Below are 16391 nucleotides of genomic sequence, written 5' to 3'. Positions count from 1 at the left end.
GGCACTCATCCGCTCCAGACAACGCCTGCTGGAGCCTCCAGAGTAGAGTAACTTCAGTGTTACATCCCCCCAAACCAAACATGTCTGGCTGGAGAGCCATTGGGAACTCCGTAAGAGCAAACCCGTGTGAACACTCAACCACATGGGAGTAGTCAGGTATTCAAAAACATGAAAAGGAGCCTCAGACTTTACATTCCCCATTGCCTTACACTTTGGGAAGGCAGATACCAGAGAGCTGTAAAGCCTGAAAGCACCACCATATGGCATCATCTAGCACATTCCTCTGAATTCTAGGCAGGATCAGCTACCTCCACATCACTCCTAAGAGACATTTGCATGACATGATCTTACAGATTTTCAGCCTCAGGAATTTCCACCTTTCCAGGAAATTGAATGTGCTTCACTTGATCTCACTGAACGCAGTGGAAGATGCATCTCACAGACTTGATGCACATGATGCATTTCATGGACTATGCCTCTACTCATACATGTCAGAATATGATTTTGGCTTCTTCACAAAACTCACACTGTTAACTGATGTTTATCTTGTGATCCACTATAATCCTTAGATTCATGCTGCTGAATCACACAGGACCCAGTCATTTCCTACGGTGTTTTTACATCACTGATTTTTCAGGTCCAAATGCAGCTCTTCTTTCTACCAAGTCACACTTTCCCCCTGCCCTGAGACTGAACTGCCATCATGATTAGATGAACTTAAAATTCAGACTTGCCTTCCAGTGGGTCTGCCCCACCTTAGTGTTCTCCACAAAAGTAATAAGCAATGGTACAATTCTACCAAATAAGAATGTTCCACTTTAGCCCAGTATGTCACACTCATTTTGGAAAGATTTCAATTCCTTTGTAAAATGCAGAAAAATGGACAACTGGGCTCTCCAATCCAGTTAACTCTTTGCAATAGGCCTCATACAGGACTTGTTTTCAGTCAGTTATTCAACTGACTTCTGCATTATTTGACCAGAAGCCAACACTGAAGGTTCACCACACAGGTATTGTTTTGTCACGGTAGCAATGCTAGCAGGCAACATGTTCTATACTTTCTGCTTAAGCCTGCTAGCAATTAATGTTTGTCACCTAAACTACACCAGGCTGCACAAAATTGCATACAATTTCTTACTAGTTTGTTTTATGGCACAAAGGTTTAAAACAAATAGTCACCTTTTCCCAACAAAATTAGGGAAAAAAAAAGAAAATTGCTCACATAAAAAACAATCCCAAGTATTAAGCTGAGTGTCTTTAACCACTCCTTTGTATTTTTCAGAATAGGAACATTGTATGTCCTTCCTCCTTTAAGAAAATCACTTTGATTTTAGCCAAGCAGAAGAACTTGAAAATTGCTGCCCACACAGGCTCAACAGAGATTCAGAGTTTAACAACAAAATCCTCTGGACTTTCTGTATGCAGGGAACATACCTTCCCATTCTCTCCCCCTTGATAAACCAAATACCATGTATCAACTGACAGCAAACTGCTTTTCCCTATGGCCACATAGCCAAGAAGAAATGTTCTTACTACTCCTGCAAAAAGGCTGTACAATGTCTGATCATGGAATGGAGACTGGGAGATCTCCCATGCTGGCCCACAGTTGGAAAGAGTATCTATTTAGAAGGGGAAGGGTGAAGGGTTTGATGCAGTGGTGGGGGACACATGGACATGCAAGAACTGGATGGAGAGACCCTGGATAAAAAGAAAAAGTCTGCAAAGAAAAGAGAGTAAAAAGTACTTATGGCCACCAAACCTCTGTGAATTAGGCCCATTATCCCTGACTCAGAATCCCTCTGCTTCTACAAGCAGTAGGGAAACTACTGGAATCTTCTTGTGCCGATGGTTCACAGAGGGCCACAACTTGCTACCACTGTCATTTGCAGCAACACAGCTGCCAACAAAAATAGTGACAGAGGTCAGTGATGTGAATCTCACACTTCCAGTCTTGCTCTGATGTTCACAAGTGGAATTTTCTTCCCCCCCCTAGTTCTGCTATCTGAAGACCATAGAAAACACATTTATTTCATAAAATTCATTATTTCATTCTTCTCCCACAGGGCTGCAAAAGAAAGGTGGGAAGCATGAGAACTAAAGTTGCTACATAGCCTTTTTGCCACTCCAGCTGCTGGACTGCTGGATGATTTTGGCAAAGACCATTTTTGCCATGGGTGTTTGCATCAGCTTCCCATCTGCATGACGAGAACACCATCACTAGCTTTGCCTTATAGCCATGTCAAAACAAGAAATAGTGTAGGAAGCTGTAAGGTACCATGCTGAAGAGTGCTACACACAAGTAGATGCAAACCCATAATCAAAGCAAAATCTCAAGAGTGGACAAGAAAGTGAGAAACAGATCATATACTGTGCAAGCTGCATGCAACAAACTCTTGAATTGCTAGTCATTAATTGATGACATTGATCCTGTGCAGTGGCCTTTCAAACAAACACATGTAACTGTGTATGTGGTCACATTAATGGAGTATTTGAAAACTTCAGCATTTGAGTATAACAGAGGCAAGATGGGGCCTAAGGGAAACAGGAAGGGGACAAGAAGAATGGGGAAAAAAATAGGAAAAGAAAGGCCAGAAGAAATACATGAGCCAGCATTGCTGAGCAAAGAGGAATACCTGCTCTCTCAACACATGCTGAAGAAAGCAGTTAGCCCAGAGGTTTAATGCCCAAGCAACCTCACATGCCAAAGGACATCACAGGACCTCTGGCATCTGCACAGCAGGAAATTCAGTGTACAGAAGATGAATTTCATCACCAAATCAGGCAGCTTTGTAACATCCTCTCTGTCTAAACCTGCCTCTGGGGTTTTATATAGCTATTGTCATCTCACTGTCACTATGGTGCCTGACAGTCTCATCTTTACTTTCACTGTGCTTAACTATCTGGATGAGTTTAGTTAATGATTTTCATAATAAAATCGTTGCAGGCAGAGTATGTATTAACCTTAGATTATCAATGAAAAGCAAGAGAATGGCAGAAACTGAGGCAATGAGCTCAAACAACTTTCCTGAGACAAGAGAGGACATTGAATGGGAAGTTGCACATTAGAGATTCCCAACTCAGAACAGGAGGTCTTTGTTCTGGATGAGGGCCCTAAAGTATGGTCTCAAGTCCCAGGAAATAAATGTAAGTGTTTCCATGGCCTTCAGAGGACTCCAGAGGAGGATGGAGAAGCAAAGGTCAACAGAGCAATCACAAGTGGCTGCAGTAAACAGAAAGAAGTACACAGTTTACTGGAGAAATATGGCCTGTATAATTCAGAAGGCAGGATTTAGCTCCAGTGTCCTCAGAGAGCGAGCTGATCTGTCAGATATAAATATCAAATATAGCTACTATTCTTAACGCCGGCATCCCAACCATGTACCCAGGGCATTTATAGGAGAAACAGCTTGCATTTAACTTCAGTGCTTTTCCCGCTGTAAGATAAATATTTTGTTAACTGAAACCTCTGTGTAAACCTTTCAACAAAATGTCTCTGGGTGCTAATTCTCCTTAATTGAACACTAATTAGATTAGAATTTAGTCAAATTAGTAACAAGGTCAAGCAGTTAATCTTAGTTACTATACTTAGTGAAATGTTCACATTAAAATAATTTCTCTGTCCTGGGTACACATTACAACATGGAACTTTGCTACAGGAAAAACACCAAAGCTATAAAAAGCTAAATTTAAAGAAGCATCTGTTGAACTAGGTTTCTTACTTTCCCACCCTCCCTGGCCTTCTTTCCCCAACCAGGCAGAAGTTTTACCAGGGAGGCAGAGAGAACAAACAGAAATCTCACCTTCAAAATTGACCAAGTTAAAGGTCTCTTATTTTAATTACGGATCTCGGAACAACATTTTGGCCTAACTTCAAAGCTCGCAGTTACCCAGGTGTTTAAAGGATTGTTACGCATCAACAGCCATTTACCAAAGCATTAATTACTGTAAGTCTCTAAAACTTTCCTCAGCTGAACCTTTTTGTTTACTTTTCTTCAAAGGCAAGTTGACATAATAGTCTAGACTGCCTAGCAGCAGATTCTCAAAAGGGAATTTTACACAGAAGTGTGTGGGATTTACATTTTAATTAACGCACCTTCTAAATACTCTCCTGCTTCCTTGGGATCCGAGTCTTTAGTTTGCACTGACATCAACCTTCTGTACAAATTTTCCTGCATATAGCAAACTAGCAAGTTTATTTACACTTATCCACTAATGACGGACTAACAACTAGAACTGATAAAACTTTGAAATTGCAGCCTTTTCAAAGGAAATACCAAGAGCTGTCCACCTACAATGACACCTACTTTCAAGGTGAAATAGAAGGCCAGCAAATGGGCATTGATTTGCAAAGACTGACAGCCAGTGGAGGACAAAGCACAGAATGGAGACACTGGGACACTCTGGAGGGGATCTGCAATTCAGCCCAGGGAGAGGAGAGCCATCCTGGACGCATCAAGACACAAGGGCACACCAGAAGGGAGAGGTAAGCTCAGTCTCACACCACCACCTTTCTGTCTGAGGTGCTGAGGTGGCTGACCTGTACCACTGCAGGCATCACCCCTGGCAGTAAAGTCTGCAAGGGCAGAGGGCTAAGACTTGTAGACTCACTGGAAGAGCAGCAGAGGGAAACACCAGTTTCAAGGCTGCATCTGGCAAATATCGGAAGATCAGAGCCTAGTACTAGTGGATGCTATCTCCCCATGCCAAGACTGTGGGAAGCTCAGCCTACAAGCCTCTTACAATCCCCAGCAAAGCCAACACTGATATTTGAGTGCAAAGGTGTCCCCCCACATCTAGCTCAAGGTCTTGAGCTTCAGGCTCTGAGGAATGAACATTTTACCAACAGGAACATGAAAAAAAGGAAAAGTTGTTACAGGAACAGAAGATATGTTTCTCATTTCCTTAATTTAATGAGACTAAGGAGTATTCTAGCCGCAGTGATGGCTACAATACTACACCTCAGAATTTACATGCACTTTGAGGCATGAAGATGGGTGAGAGGGAACAGGGTAGTGATTTATCTTTGTCTTTCATGGAAAGAAATAAGGCACTGATATGCTATTTTTTCATTTTGTTAGAAAAAGCCAGCTGGCTATGGAACCAGTAAGTTTCATCCAGAAAAACTTTGACTCTTAAGCTACTAAAAAGCAGCCATCCTAAACCACAACAAATCGCATCCCCACAGTGGGAGCTGAACTGAAATGCGGATAGACACTTCGCTATAGCATCATGGAAACAGCTCTATCATATACAAATATATGCACACTATATACAAATCTGACCCCAACTTGAAACAGATTGATGCTAGCTTTGTCATTTGTATTACACAACCCACTCCAAAACCCAGTTGAGGACGGTTATTTATTTTCTAAGCTATAAACACTGCCGGCAAATCAATTTGCCCTTTAGATTAGAAGCTGGGATCACATTTGTATAAATATCCTGTTGCAAAGAGGAAGACTTTATTACCACTGTAACTGGCAGCTAAAAACCAATGAGTGCCTTAACCCTTAAGGAATTAGTGCTCAGTAGTAGAAGAACATACTCCCCAGGCAGTCACTCTCAAGGCACAGCTATGGGTCCACACGTGTCTTATCATGTACGAGAATCTTTCTGCAGATCAAGTCCTCATATTTCATTCTGGGTGCAAACAAAACTGTTTAATAAACCTTGACCATTAAGGTACCATATCTTCCTTTGATCACTAACACAGGCCACTGTGGTTTTCATAGATCAGTTGTTTGGACAGTGTGGGAGTGGTCCGAGGTCTGCATTAGCAGGATATTTACACTTGAAAATATACTGATGATCCAAACCAAGGCCTAATATCTTTGATCAACCATAAACTGCCCTCCCTAGTCCTGACCTGACACCTCTCTGGGTGAGAGATAGAAACTTTTGAGACGGAAAAAGAAATTAATGAGCTGTTTCCAAGGACAAACTTATTTCTTCCTTTCCCTTGCAAAGGTCTCACTTACATGGCAATTTACTCCCAAGAAGTATCAGAAGTCACAGAGGGTTTTGCTGGTTCTTCCACAAAATCATTGCTACATCTTAGATGTAAGCTCATGTGCAGGACTTAGCTCTGCTGCGCTACTACCAAAAAGAGGAGATTCAAGATTGTGCAGCTCCAGTCTGCTGAAGCTAAATGCCCCCTCAGATTAGGGTAAAGGTGAGATAAACAGCTGGAAGCTGATGCCACTTGTCTTCCTGAACTGGTGCTTTAGCAGATCTCCCTGCTCTCTGTACATACCAAAGGTAAAAAGAAAAATCCACCCTAGCCTTCGAACAGCCCAGTCTCTTAAGCTTGGGGAGTCAGAAGCCAAAGGTCCAGAAGAGGTACTGGCTGCTCTCTCTCCCAACATCACACCCTGCAGCTCCCAGCCCATTTCTAAAACCAGAGTCATCCCCCTTAGAGCAAACCAGACATCAGCCCTGTTCCGTAAAGCTTCTTCACACAATCTGAAATGTATACTGCTGATGGCTGGCCACAAGCTTGATCCATCCTGAGGATTTCATTAATCTCTTCACAGCATCCCACTGACAACTCCAGCAGTTTGTGTTATCACAAAATGTGGCCATTAGCTGCTGTTCAGTTAGAAAACAAAAGCCTAGTTTCTAGGCACTATTTTTTTTACCTTAGCAAAGGGTGGAAGGAATGAGGAGATGAAAATACTACTGACACAAGTGAGTCAATATTAAAAATGTTTTCGCTTTTAAGAGAGAATGTACTTAAACCACACTGTCCTCAATGTGCATTTCATAGCCTGGAATCTCCACAAATACTGTTTTTGTATTTCTGATGGCTTTGAACAAGGAAAGGGTCAAATTTCTCCTCAAAGCTTTTGTGCTATTTCAGTCAGCATTGATCTCTGATCATTCATGATCTCTCCACATACACCCCTACCTAGGAGACAGTCTCAAATGGGCCCATATAATCCTTGTTTTTAGCCTTGGCTACAGTGGCAAAAATCAGTTCGATAATTCAGTAACTGGCGAGAAATTTTAGCCTCAGGCTTGGTTTTGTTTTTAGCTATTAGGGATCAGCCAGCAGCGCCTTGCAATTCCATGCAGCAGCACGCACATCTGGGCTGGAGTCACACGCTCATGCTGTTACTGTCCAGATGAGGGTTTTTTTTTCCTTTGCTCAAGTAATACTGAATTAAGCCACTTCATTACACTTAATTGGAGCCAAGGGATACGTCCAGTCTCTGAGCTTTGGTGAAGATCTGTATGTACAGAAGCTTCCTCTTATCTCCTGCCCTCCCAGACTCATTTCTTTGAGAGGAACAGGCACATTTCTTTTTCTTTCTATGTTTTCCCTCAGAGCTGCATGCTGCCTTTCTGTTGCAGACTGCTGGTTTAAATCCATTCATGCCAGCTGCCCTGTTAAATATTATTTGTGCCCAAAAGTATTTTATTAGCTACCAATAATCGCCTCAGACAACTGTTAACCTCATAAAAGCCAAGATTAACATGGTGTCTTTGACCTTTCTATGAAGACTGCCAATGTTGACTGAACAGGCACTTTCTGTGGCCTTTAGAGACTAATTTTCCTGACCAGAAGGAATATTTGTCAGCAAAACAAGATGGAAAAATGTGCTATGTCAACTCCTTCTGTTTCACCTGCTAGCTCCCCAGCTAGACTTCCAGATCTGTACAGACTCTTCCTTATGCAATAAAATGTCATAAAATGCCAGGAAATATCAGGCTGTCCAAAGGAAGTGTGACACAACTTTTTTTAGTGTATCTTTTTTTAAGTCAAAGGCAGCTGTTATTTTCTGGCTCATAAAATATCTGCTAAAATGCAACAGAAGCCTTGCAAATATTTAGCAAGTTCCTTCAAAAAAACCCAGTGATTCTTCTCTTGTAATTTAACCTTCTAGTGTTCTCAAGAGGAAAACATTATCTTCCTAATGAATCTACTGAGACAAAAGGAGGAGAAAAAAATCACTTTGGATTTCCCTCCCCACCCCCAGTAAAAGCATGTAAATGAACAGATAATCAAAACCCAAATGAGCTGAATAAAGTTCCTTAAGACATAGCAGAAAAATCTGAGGCATTTCCCCCCCCCTGCAGAGATACAAGTGAACAGCTAGATACGAGTTTTTAGTATTTGTTTTCAAGAATGTTTACAGGCCAAAGCCCACCCAGGTCACCAATGCAGCTGCATGTTTCAATCTGTAGCAGCCCTAGCCTATGGAGTCAGAACCTCAACTGAAGGTACAAATGAAGAGTGGTAAGTAGCTTCTAATATGTAACTGCCTTTTCACAGCTGTACACTTTTAATATATACAGGACAATTAATATAAATGACTATTAATAGATAAGCACTTTTAGATACATACAGAGAATACATACACAGGCATCTATTTATACACAAGCACACATGTTTTCATATGTGGTTTTATATTTTACATGAACATGAAAGAGTCCTTTAAGCTAAAAAGGGTGGAAAAGGGCACATCCTTTTTACAGCTGCAAGAATCTGTGAGCAACACCTTACCCACCTCTGCACAGATGATGTGACAAGTCCTTTTAGACTCATCCGAAGCACAAGTTTCTTTAGCCAAAGGTCTGCCTCATTCCCACCAGTAAAAATAAATAAATAAATAAGAAAAAGAAACAGAAAGGGAGCCTTCAGGGACTGGATGAGTCAGAGGTTAGTAATGAACTACAGACACTCATCCCTGGGTCAGCAGTTCACGCCTAGCCTATGTCAGGAGGGACGGTGAATTGCTGGCAGTCTGGACCTGGAGGAAGCTGCTTTATGATTCCTAGTCCCAACAGTGGGATCCCCTCACCATGAAAGCCAGCAGCAGCACAAGGAACACAATGGAAGGGACCTGAAAGACCTGAAATACTTGCCAGCTCTGGAGAAAGACCACCCTGGTGATCCCCACGCGAGCTGATGCCTCTGCTCTCTCCGAAGGGAGTTCTCTAGCCCCCAGTGATGCCCAGGACCTGCAGATGCCGTATCACCCAGTGCCATAGGACATGCGTCCCAGCTTCACAATGCAGTACAATTTTGACATGTTTCTGGCATGGTGCTCGAAACGAAGATACCAGTTGCCAGCATCATTGCTGCATACAGCCCCTTTCAGAAAAAAGAGTTCACAAATGTTTTAGGAGCAGGGTACGTTAGGGGCCATATCCTGTACTTTATTCTCGTTCCCACAGTGCTTTACTTGCTTGCTGACTTTACTCTGAAAAAATGCTATATACACATAAAAGTTGACAGTTCTCCTACTCCGTGCCCTGCTTTGGTGACCATCACAGAGCAGCATATCGATCGCTTCCAGACACTTGGCAGAAGTTTCCTCCAGCTGCAAAAGTAGAGTGTCTACTTGTAAAATCTAAACCAGACCAACACTCACCATTTTTTATTCAGTGTGGCTCTAAATGAACAATACAGCTAACATCTATGAAATCTGCATGACCATCCAGACTTCCACCAGCTCTTTAAGTGTGGGCATTGATGTAACATGTTAACCAGCACATACGTTACCTAAGGAGGCACTCCAGCAACCCGCAGCTCAAAGCGAACACCAATCATCTAAAATTAACACCTTCTTCCCATCACCTATATACACAAGTATTTCTCTTCATTTGCCCAGATGCCACACTCCCCACAGAACAACCACCAGATACTTGATGTTGCCCTCACAAACAGCAAATCAAAGGCAGATCCCCCCAGAATGGTATCAATGGAAAGGATGTAGAAAGAAGGATCAGAAAGGCAAATACCCAGGAAAGCTTCAGAGAGAAAAGTAAGTTACAGCGCTGACACGTTTCAGCAGAAGTAATGAGACACTTTTTTACAACAGCATTACTCTGACATTTAACTGACCTTTGTTTCCAGCTTTCAGCCTTATGTGATTCCCTCATCCAAAACATCATCCTTTTTAAATTAATTACTCCATTTACACTTGTTTGGACTTTTGTAACACATTTCCTACCCTGCCTCTTTTGCCTCTCCACCATTGCCACTGAAAGTCCAGGAGTGATTTTGTACCTGTGGTCACCATGCTGAATTTTCTTCTGCTTTATTTACTTAAATGTAAGTCCAGCTGAATGCAGGTCAAGTCTGCACTAATTACCAGTATTTTTCAAACAGGCTATGCTTTATTTATGCAGTAGTACTAGGGTGAAAGAGGACAGATGTATTTCAGTACACAAGAGCAATGCCAGCATAACAACTTTGGTTTAAAAATCTACTGCCTCACAGCAGATTCTTGCTCTATTTAAAGACAACACGTGGACTACAATACCATGGACTTTCTGCTGCTGAGATCCATTTTGCACTCTGCCATGTCCATTTTCCACAAGGAAATAACAGAACGACATTAATGAGAACAATCCTGATATTTATTTAGGAGTCCTCTCAACATGAATGTGCAAGCTCAACTTTCCCTAGGAGAGCAACTGGTGGCACAGAGCGAGCCTCTTCCCGCGTACCTGTTCTGATGTTCCTGCAGCACTTGGTAGATGCTGATAAGGAAGGTTTGGTTTTTGAAGCTCCCCACAACGCAGTCCTTGTAGATGCGAAACTCAGCGGCTGTGACGGCCTCGCCCTCCGGAATCTGAGACAAATTGAATTTGAACTCCTTGTGGTGCCGCTGGTGAGGCGTGAACTCCTTGTCGTACTCAACTGCAGATGGGAAAAGGAAAAGGGACCATGACTAAAATTTAACAACAACAGGTTTCCACATGCTGCCACCTGTTCCTCACAAAAAACAAACCCCAAGAATCCTATTTTCTTCTCCAAAGATAGCTCGGCAAGTGCCAGGAAAGCTTATGCTGTTAAAGCCTTTCAGATACAGCACTGAGAAGAGATGAATGTTCCTCTTCTCTAGCCAATGCCTTTGAGATTTCCTGTTTTCTAAAGCAAAGCCAGCTCTGACAGGTGAAATACGACCATGTGTTTTGCTCCTGTGATCTGAAGCTGTGACGACCCCAGGGTTTTCCACCTGTGGATCTCCATGTTCTTTACAGCATTTCTTTAGGCCTCGCATCCTTCTTCCAAAAGAGGAGACAATTATTTTTATTTTGCAATAGCACATGAAGGCACAGACAGAAATAAGTGTTAGCAGCAGGTCAACCAGTTCCCTAACTGCCCTAAAACCTGCTGGTTTCTGGCTCCTGGTTTTGTGTATTAGCCATCAGACTGCTATGTGAACAGAATAAGATTAACGTGACATTTATAGGGGTTAAAGTAAACCAGAGATCCCCTTCCTTTTGCAGAAGCTTATTTGAGAATCAGAGAGCTGAAAAGGAGTGACCCATTTTGCTTTCTGGTCTTAGCCCTCCTCAGGTACGCTATCAGGTATAGGGCTTAAGACAGATGCAAACTAGAACTCCTTCTTCAGGCCTCAGGATTTGTGTTTTCTCTGTTTGAGGCTCCCTTTGCAAATTATACTTTTAGTTCCACTCTTGTATTACTTGATTACATCTTGGTTTAACCTGACTTTGATTTATTGTTCATCGTTTCTTCTAATTTTCTATTAGAAATTGCTTAAAACATTAACATATTACATAAACATACAAAATTACATCTTTAAAACCCTCACGAGAAAAAACTGAAGCCAAAAAACTGTTCCCACCAGTGCAACTGAATGAGTATATCTCAGTGATGAATAAGTCATCATTATATTGTCATTAGGGACATGATTACACCCAGAGAAGGTGGTGAGGGAAGTTTGTCTCTTTGCTTTCTGTTGCTCTCTCCCCCCTCCCACTCCCCCCAATTAACACATCAAACTGCAAAGGCATCCATGAGCCCACCCTCACAACATCCCATGAGGTAAGCAGCAATACCCGTTTTACAGCTGGGACACTGAGTCACCAGCAGAGTGACTTGTCCAAGGACAGGCAGCAGAGGCTTGCAGTGGAGCCAGGAACAATGAACGGCCAGTGAGCTGAAGGTTCATTGCTTTGTCCACAGGTTACCTCCTTGAAGAGCCAATGCATCTCCTGGCTGCTGCGAACAGCCCATGGAGGTTTTCCCCTCTGTCCTTCCCTACTGCCTGCTTCACTTCATTCCCCAACCCCAGTTTTGTCTGTGTCCTCTCCCTTTCCTTTGGCAGCCCTTTCATGTGAGCTGCCTCATCTGGCTGGGTCCACATTCTGGCTCCCTGTGAGACAGTTAGTCACATCCTTCTCTTTGAAGCTCGCCTGGAAATCTTTTCACCTCCGCGTGACTGCTGCCCAGCATTTAGTGGGACACCGCACTTGGAAATGCTGCACTAAGAGCTGCCATGGGGCAAACAGGCAAACTTGCAAATTGCTGCCAGAGCCCGATGCTACTGCCAATTTTGGCAGTCATGCATTGCGTATGTTTGAGCAGTTTAGATGTCAAAAGACTGACAAACACAGGTAACTGGACCCTATGTCTTACAGGAATGAGGGGGTGGAACCAGCATTTCCATCAGAGATTACACCAAGGCAAATGATGGTACCACTCACTTTCCAGTGCCACCTAGGAATTACCTAGCTGGCCACCAGTTATTGGCAATTTGGGCTCACCTTTAAAGCACCTGCCTGCAAGTGCTCTGACAATACCAGACTGGTTAGTATCACTCCAACGCACACCCTCTGAGAAGGGACCTGAGCTGCCTGGTTACTCCCTATCCTGAGGTGAGCCCTTCAGGACCCACCTCCCAAAACAGCCTGGCCACATACTGTCAGAAAGTTGCAAGCATCCAACCAACAAGAAACTACCTTCATCTGCTTACAGCAGGACGACGTGCCCAGCTTAGCCTTTTTACTTGCTGCTATGAGACGAGAGGATGTAATTAATGGTGAGGGAATGTCTAAATCCATGGGTTTGGAAAGACATGCGCATGAAGCAACAATTCTCAATTTAGAACTTGCTAAGTCCTTGGTCGCGGGTGCAACGACCAGCCAAAACCCACGTTCCCTCCTGTGCTTTCACAGGGACAAGCTGACCTGTGGGCTCACAGCTGAATATGATAAAGGAGGATCAGGAAGAGCAAGGGGAAGGACACTGCCAGGGCAAGCAGCAAAGCTCCATCAGGGTGCCGGAAAACTAAAATTACACCAGGCAGAAACAGCAAAGGGAATATTTGACGCTTTCTGCCAGCTACAGCCCCACATGGTGAGATGCTACGTGGCCTCTCCAAGCACACAAGGGAGAGCTCAGAGCTGTCCCGCCTGGCAGAGGGCTCAAAACAAGGCCAAACATCACTTCTTGTTATTCCTTTCCAATCTCAAGTCAGCTACAGCAGCCCCCCCCTCCACTACAAAATACATGTTTTAAAAGTTTTATCAACAGACTTCAGTCCTTTAAATCAGTATTTTCTCCCACGCTTCTTTGAAAAAGGGAAACACAAACCACAAAAGAAAGAAATCCCACCAAAACATCTACCACAGAGCATCAAAAGTAGCAGCAGGCATGATGCTTGACTCCAAGTACCCTTTTCCAGTTTATAACTTGCCTGATATATTTACAATAGTATTTTCCTGTTTTTAAAACTTTCTTCCTCTATCCCTGCCCTTGTCCAAACGCCCCACACAATCACAGAAGCTGACTAAACTGATTACAGGAGAAACCTTCAGAATGACTTCACTGGCAGAATAAACAACCTGAAACAGACAAGGAAACCTTTTTTTTAATCCTTCAGACTGTGTAATTTAGCTTTTTTCTACTATAGGAAAGACACACTCAGAAAGGAATACCGTTAAGTTGATGGTGAACTCCTCAGATGCAGTCAGAAGCATCCCTACAACATCACAGGATGGAAAAAAGTCTACATTAAGCTTGTATGAAGCCAATATAAAAGTTTAACGAGTTGGAAAGTTTTTCTGGCCATGTATCTTCCCATGATACAATGGAGGGTGCGGTGGGTTTTTTTTCTTTGTGGGAGTGGTGAGATATTTAAGTTCTATATACTCATTGTCACCCCATCAAGTTAATAATTAACTGTTTTCATTCAGCAAGACAGCTTAAAAATATAAAATGCCAACAGATCTTCTCTGGGGGCTTTTGCCCCCTGGAAACTGTTCATTTTTAACAAAGAAGTCAAGTTTTAGAACAGTAAAATTTGGAAAGGGGAGGTCAGGGCTGCTGGTTCCCAGGATTACCCAGTCTGTATTGCTATCATGATACAATGCATCAGATGACCTCATATTCAAAACGCAGATAGCGCAAGCCAAAATGCAAGGCAACAGTAAAAAGGATAAATAATTTCTCAAGCTGCTTTCCAAGTATCATTTTTCCCACAAGAATTCATTCAGGTCAGTCTGATGGGTGACACGTGAAATCCAAAGCTAATTTCTGTCTGAAGATGGACACGTCCATGCCCCAGCTGCACAAAGCCCTTGCAGGGAAAATCAAGCAGCTCATGGCTGGGGCAGGTTGAGAGCAAGCAGTCCTGCGTGGTACTGGCCTCCCATAACCTCTCCCCAGTGCTGGCTGGAATGTCAGGACAAAGCCAGGCAAAACCAGAGACTGTAGGGTCATTACATGAACTATAGCTGTATAAAATTCATCCTCGTGGTCAGACTATATTATCCTGAACATTATTACTCATTTGACAGAGTAGCTCCTTAGACACTATAGATCCAGGTATGCACACACCAGGGTGAGTTGGGAAAGGAGACTGTAAACAGAAGTCTTAGCCCATCATGGGTGTTATGTCCTCTGAGTAAAACAGACTGTCAGCTCCACTGTGCGGGTCTCTGCCTTCACCCTAGCTGAAGCTTCAGCTGCTCCTCTGCTTGCAATGACAAGCAGGGTCTGAGCTGTGGACATTGGGAGTACTCGCCCCAGGGTTTTCATTACAGCGGGGTGGCTGAGCATGCACAAACAGTTAACAGAGAAGCCTGCCAGTAGCTCTTTACATTCCCCTTAACAAATATTTTTAAATACTATACAAACACAACACTATTGTTAAGCAGTTAAAAAGGCAAGAATGGCAAAATTAGGGTTACTGTGGTTTTGAATTTTGTGTATTCTAATTCTAACCCAGTGTTGCAATAGACAAATTCAGCACAAAATGTCCTTGGTTTAAAAATAACGTACTGCTTACAATACTTGTTACTTTAAAAACACTGCACACACACACACAAATTAATTACAAAATTAACACAATGCATCTATTTTGGTAACTATACCAATAAACTTCCATTTGACTGTGTCACATCATGATGGACCAAAGGAAATATAACCCTAATGATAGTAATGGAAATAAACTCTCCCCATTCATAGTAATTTTCAGTACCTTTTTTGATCTAAAGTAACTGGTATGCAGAAATAACAGAATAACCATCTTTCCTGAGGAAACACAATTTTCACTCAAAACGGCAGCACCAAGTGTCATGATACTGGTGGTCTTCTCCAGCTCTCAGCTGTGTTAGGCCAGGTGCTCAGGTGAGAATCTCAATGGTGGCGTAAGAAAGTCTATAACTCGTACTCGAGCAGCTTATGCCAAAATATACTAATATGTATACTTACAACTTAGAGGTCCAAAATAATTTTTAAATACATTTTAAATAAATTGTTTATATTAATAATTATAATTTCCACAGCAACCTGGCTTCTTGAAGGGGGCAGAGAAGAAGTGGGGCTGCAAATGAATGAGATATGATTATTTGGAATGGGACATTCTGCATTCGTCCTGTCTCCAGCAAGGCTGAAACTTCTGAAAAGTCTTCTGCACCCCAAGATCTTCAGTGATGACTTGGTTTTGCAGGACCACTGTAATTTCACTCCAGCAAAAGCAGCCTTCATAAAAAGTATTCATAGCCTGCTTATGAGTTTTGTACACATGTTCACACGTGTACAAAAGTCGTATTTGAGTACAAATATAAGCCATTCCCATTCATTTCTCAGCTTCATACATGATCACCACCTAATAAAACGAAAAAGCCCCTGAAAACTGGAGATGTTAAAGGGAGATTCACCACCACAGCTATATAGTAAGTGCAGAGGCAATTTCTGGTTTATGTCGCCAATTTCTCCATTAAGTCAATGGCATTTATCACATCTGGAGTGAGGAAGCAGTGGATCACACCTCAAATACTTTAAGCATTACCACAGCTCCAACAGTCCCCTTTAATAAAAGGACCATGTACATATATGACCGATCTACTGCTGCAACCTTACAGCTTCCATCACCAGAATTTCTTCAGTAATAACTGTCAATAGTTTACACAGGACAAAATTTATGTAAGCTTAAGAAAATCCCTCAAACTTGGTCACAGTTCCTGTAAAAAGCAGCAAAAGGCAGTAAGAATCAACGTATAGAGCAGGATTGATATAGAAGTTAGTAGTACTTTCCTAAGACTAACAGACACATGACAGGGGAAGACAGAAAAACGAGCTTTCAGACATGCAAGCCTTTCGTATATCCAGGCTGAGGATGTCCAAC

At 42.5% G+C, this 16391-nt stretch overlaps 1 protein-coding gene across 1 annotated transcript in view; it reads right to left on the bottom strand.

Moving 5' to 3' along the window:
- The window catches only part of BMP6 (bone morphogenetic protein 6), an 88965-nt gene that overhangs the window by 15246 nt on the left and 57328 nt on the right, over nt 1–16391 (bottom strand). Inside the window, exon 2 of the mRNA XM_034061373.1 lies at nt 10459–10651. Coding sequence (XP_033917264.1) covers nt 10459–10651 — 193 coding nt within the window. The remainder of the gene's footprint in view (nt 1–10458; nt 10652–16391) is intronic.

Source organism: Melopsittacus undulatus, chromosome 1, assembly GCF_012275295.1.
Source record: "Melopsittacus undulatus isolate bMelUnd1 chromosome 1, bMelUnd1.mat.Z, whole genome shotgun sequence".
NCBI lineage: Eukaryota > Metazoa > Chordata > Aves > Psittaciformes > Psittaculidae > Melopsittacus > Melopsittacus undulatus.
The sequence above is the reverse complement of the archived record's forward strand: the minus strand, read 5'-3'. Positions and strand labels throughout refer to the sequence as shown.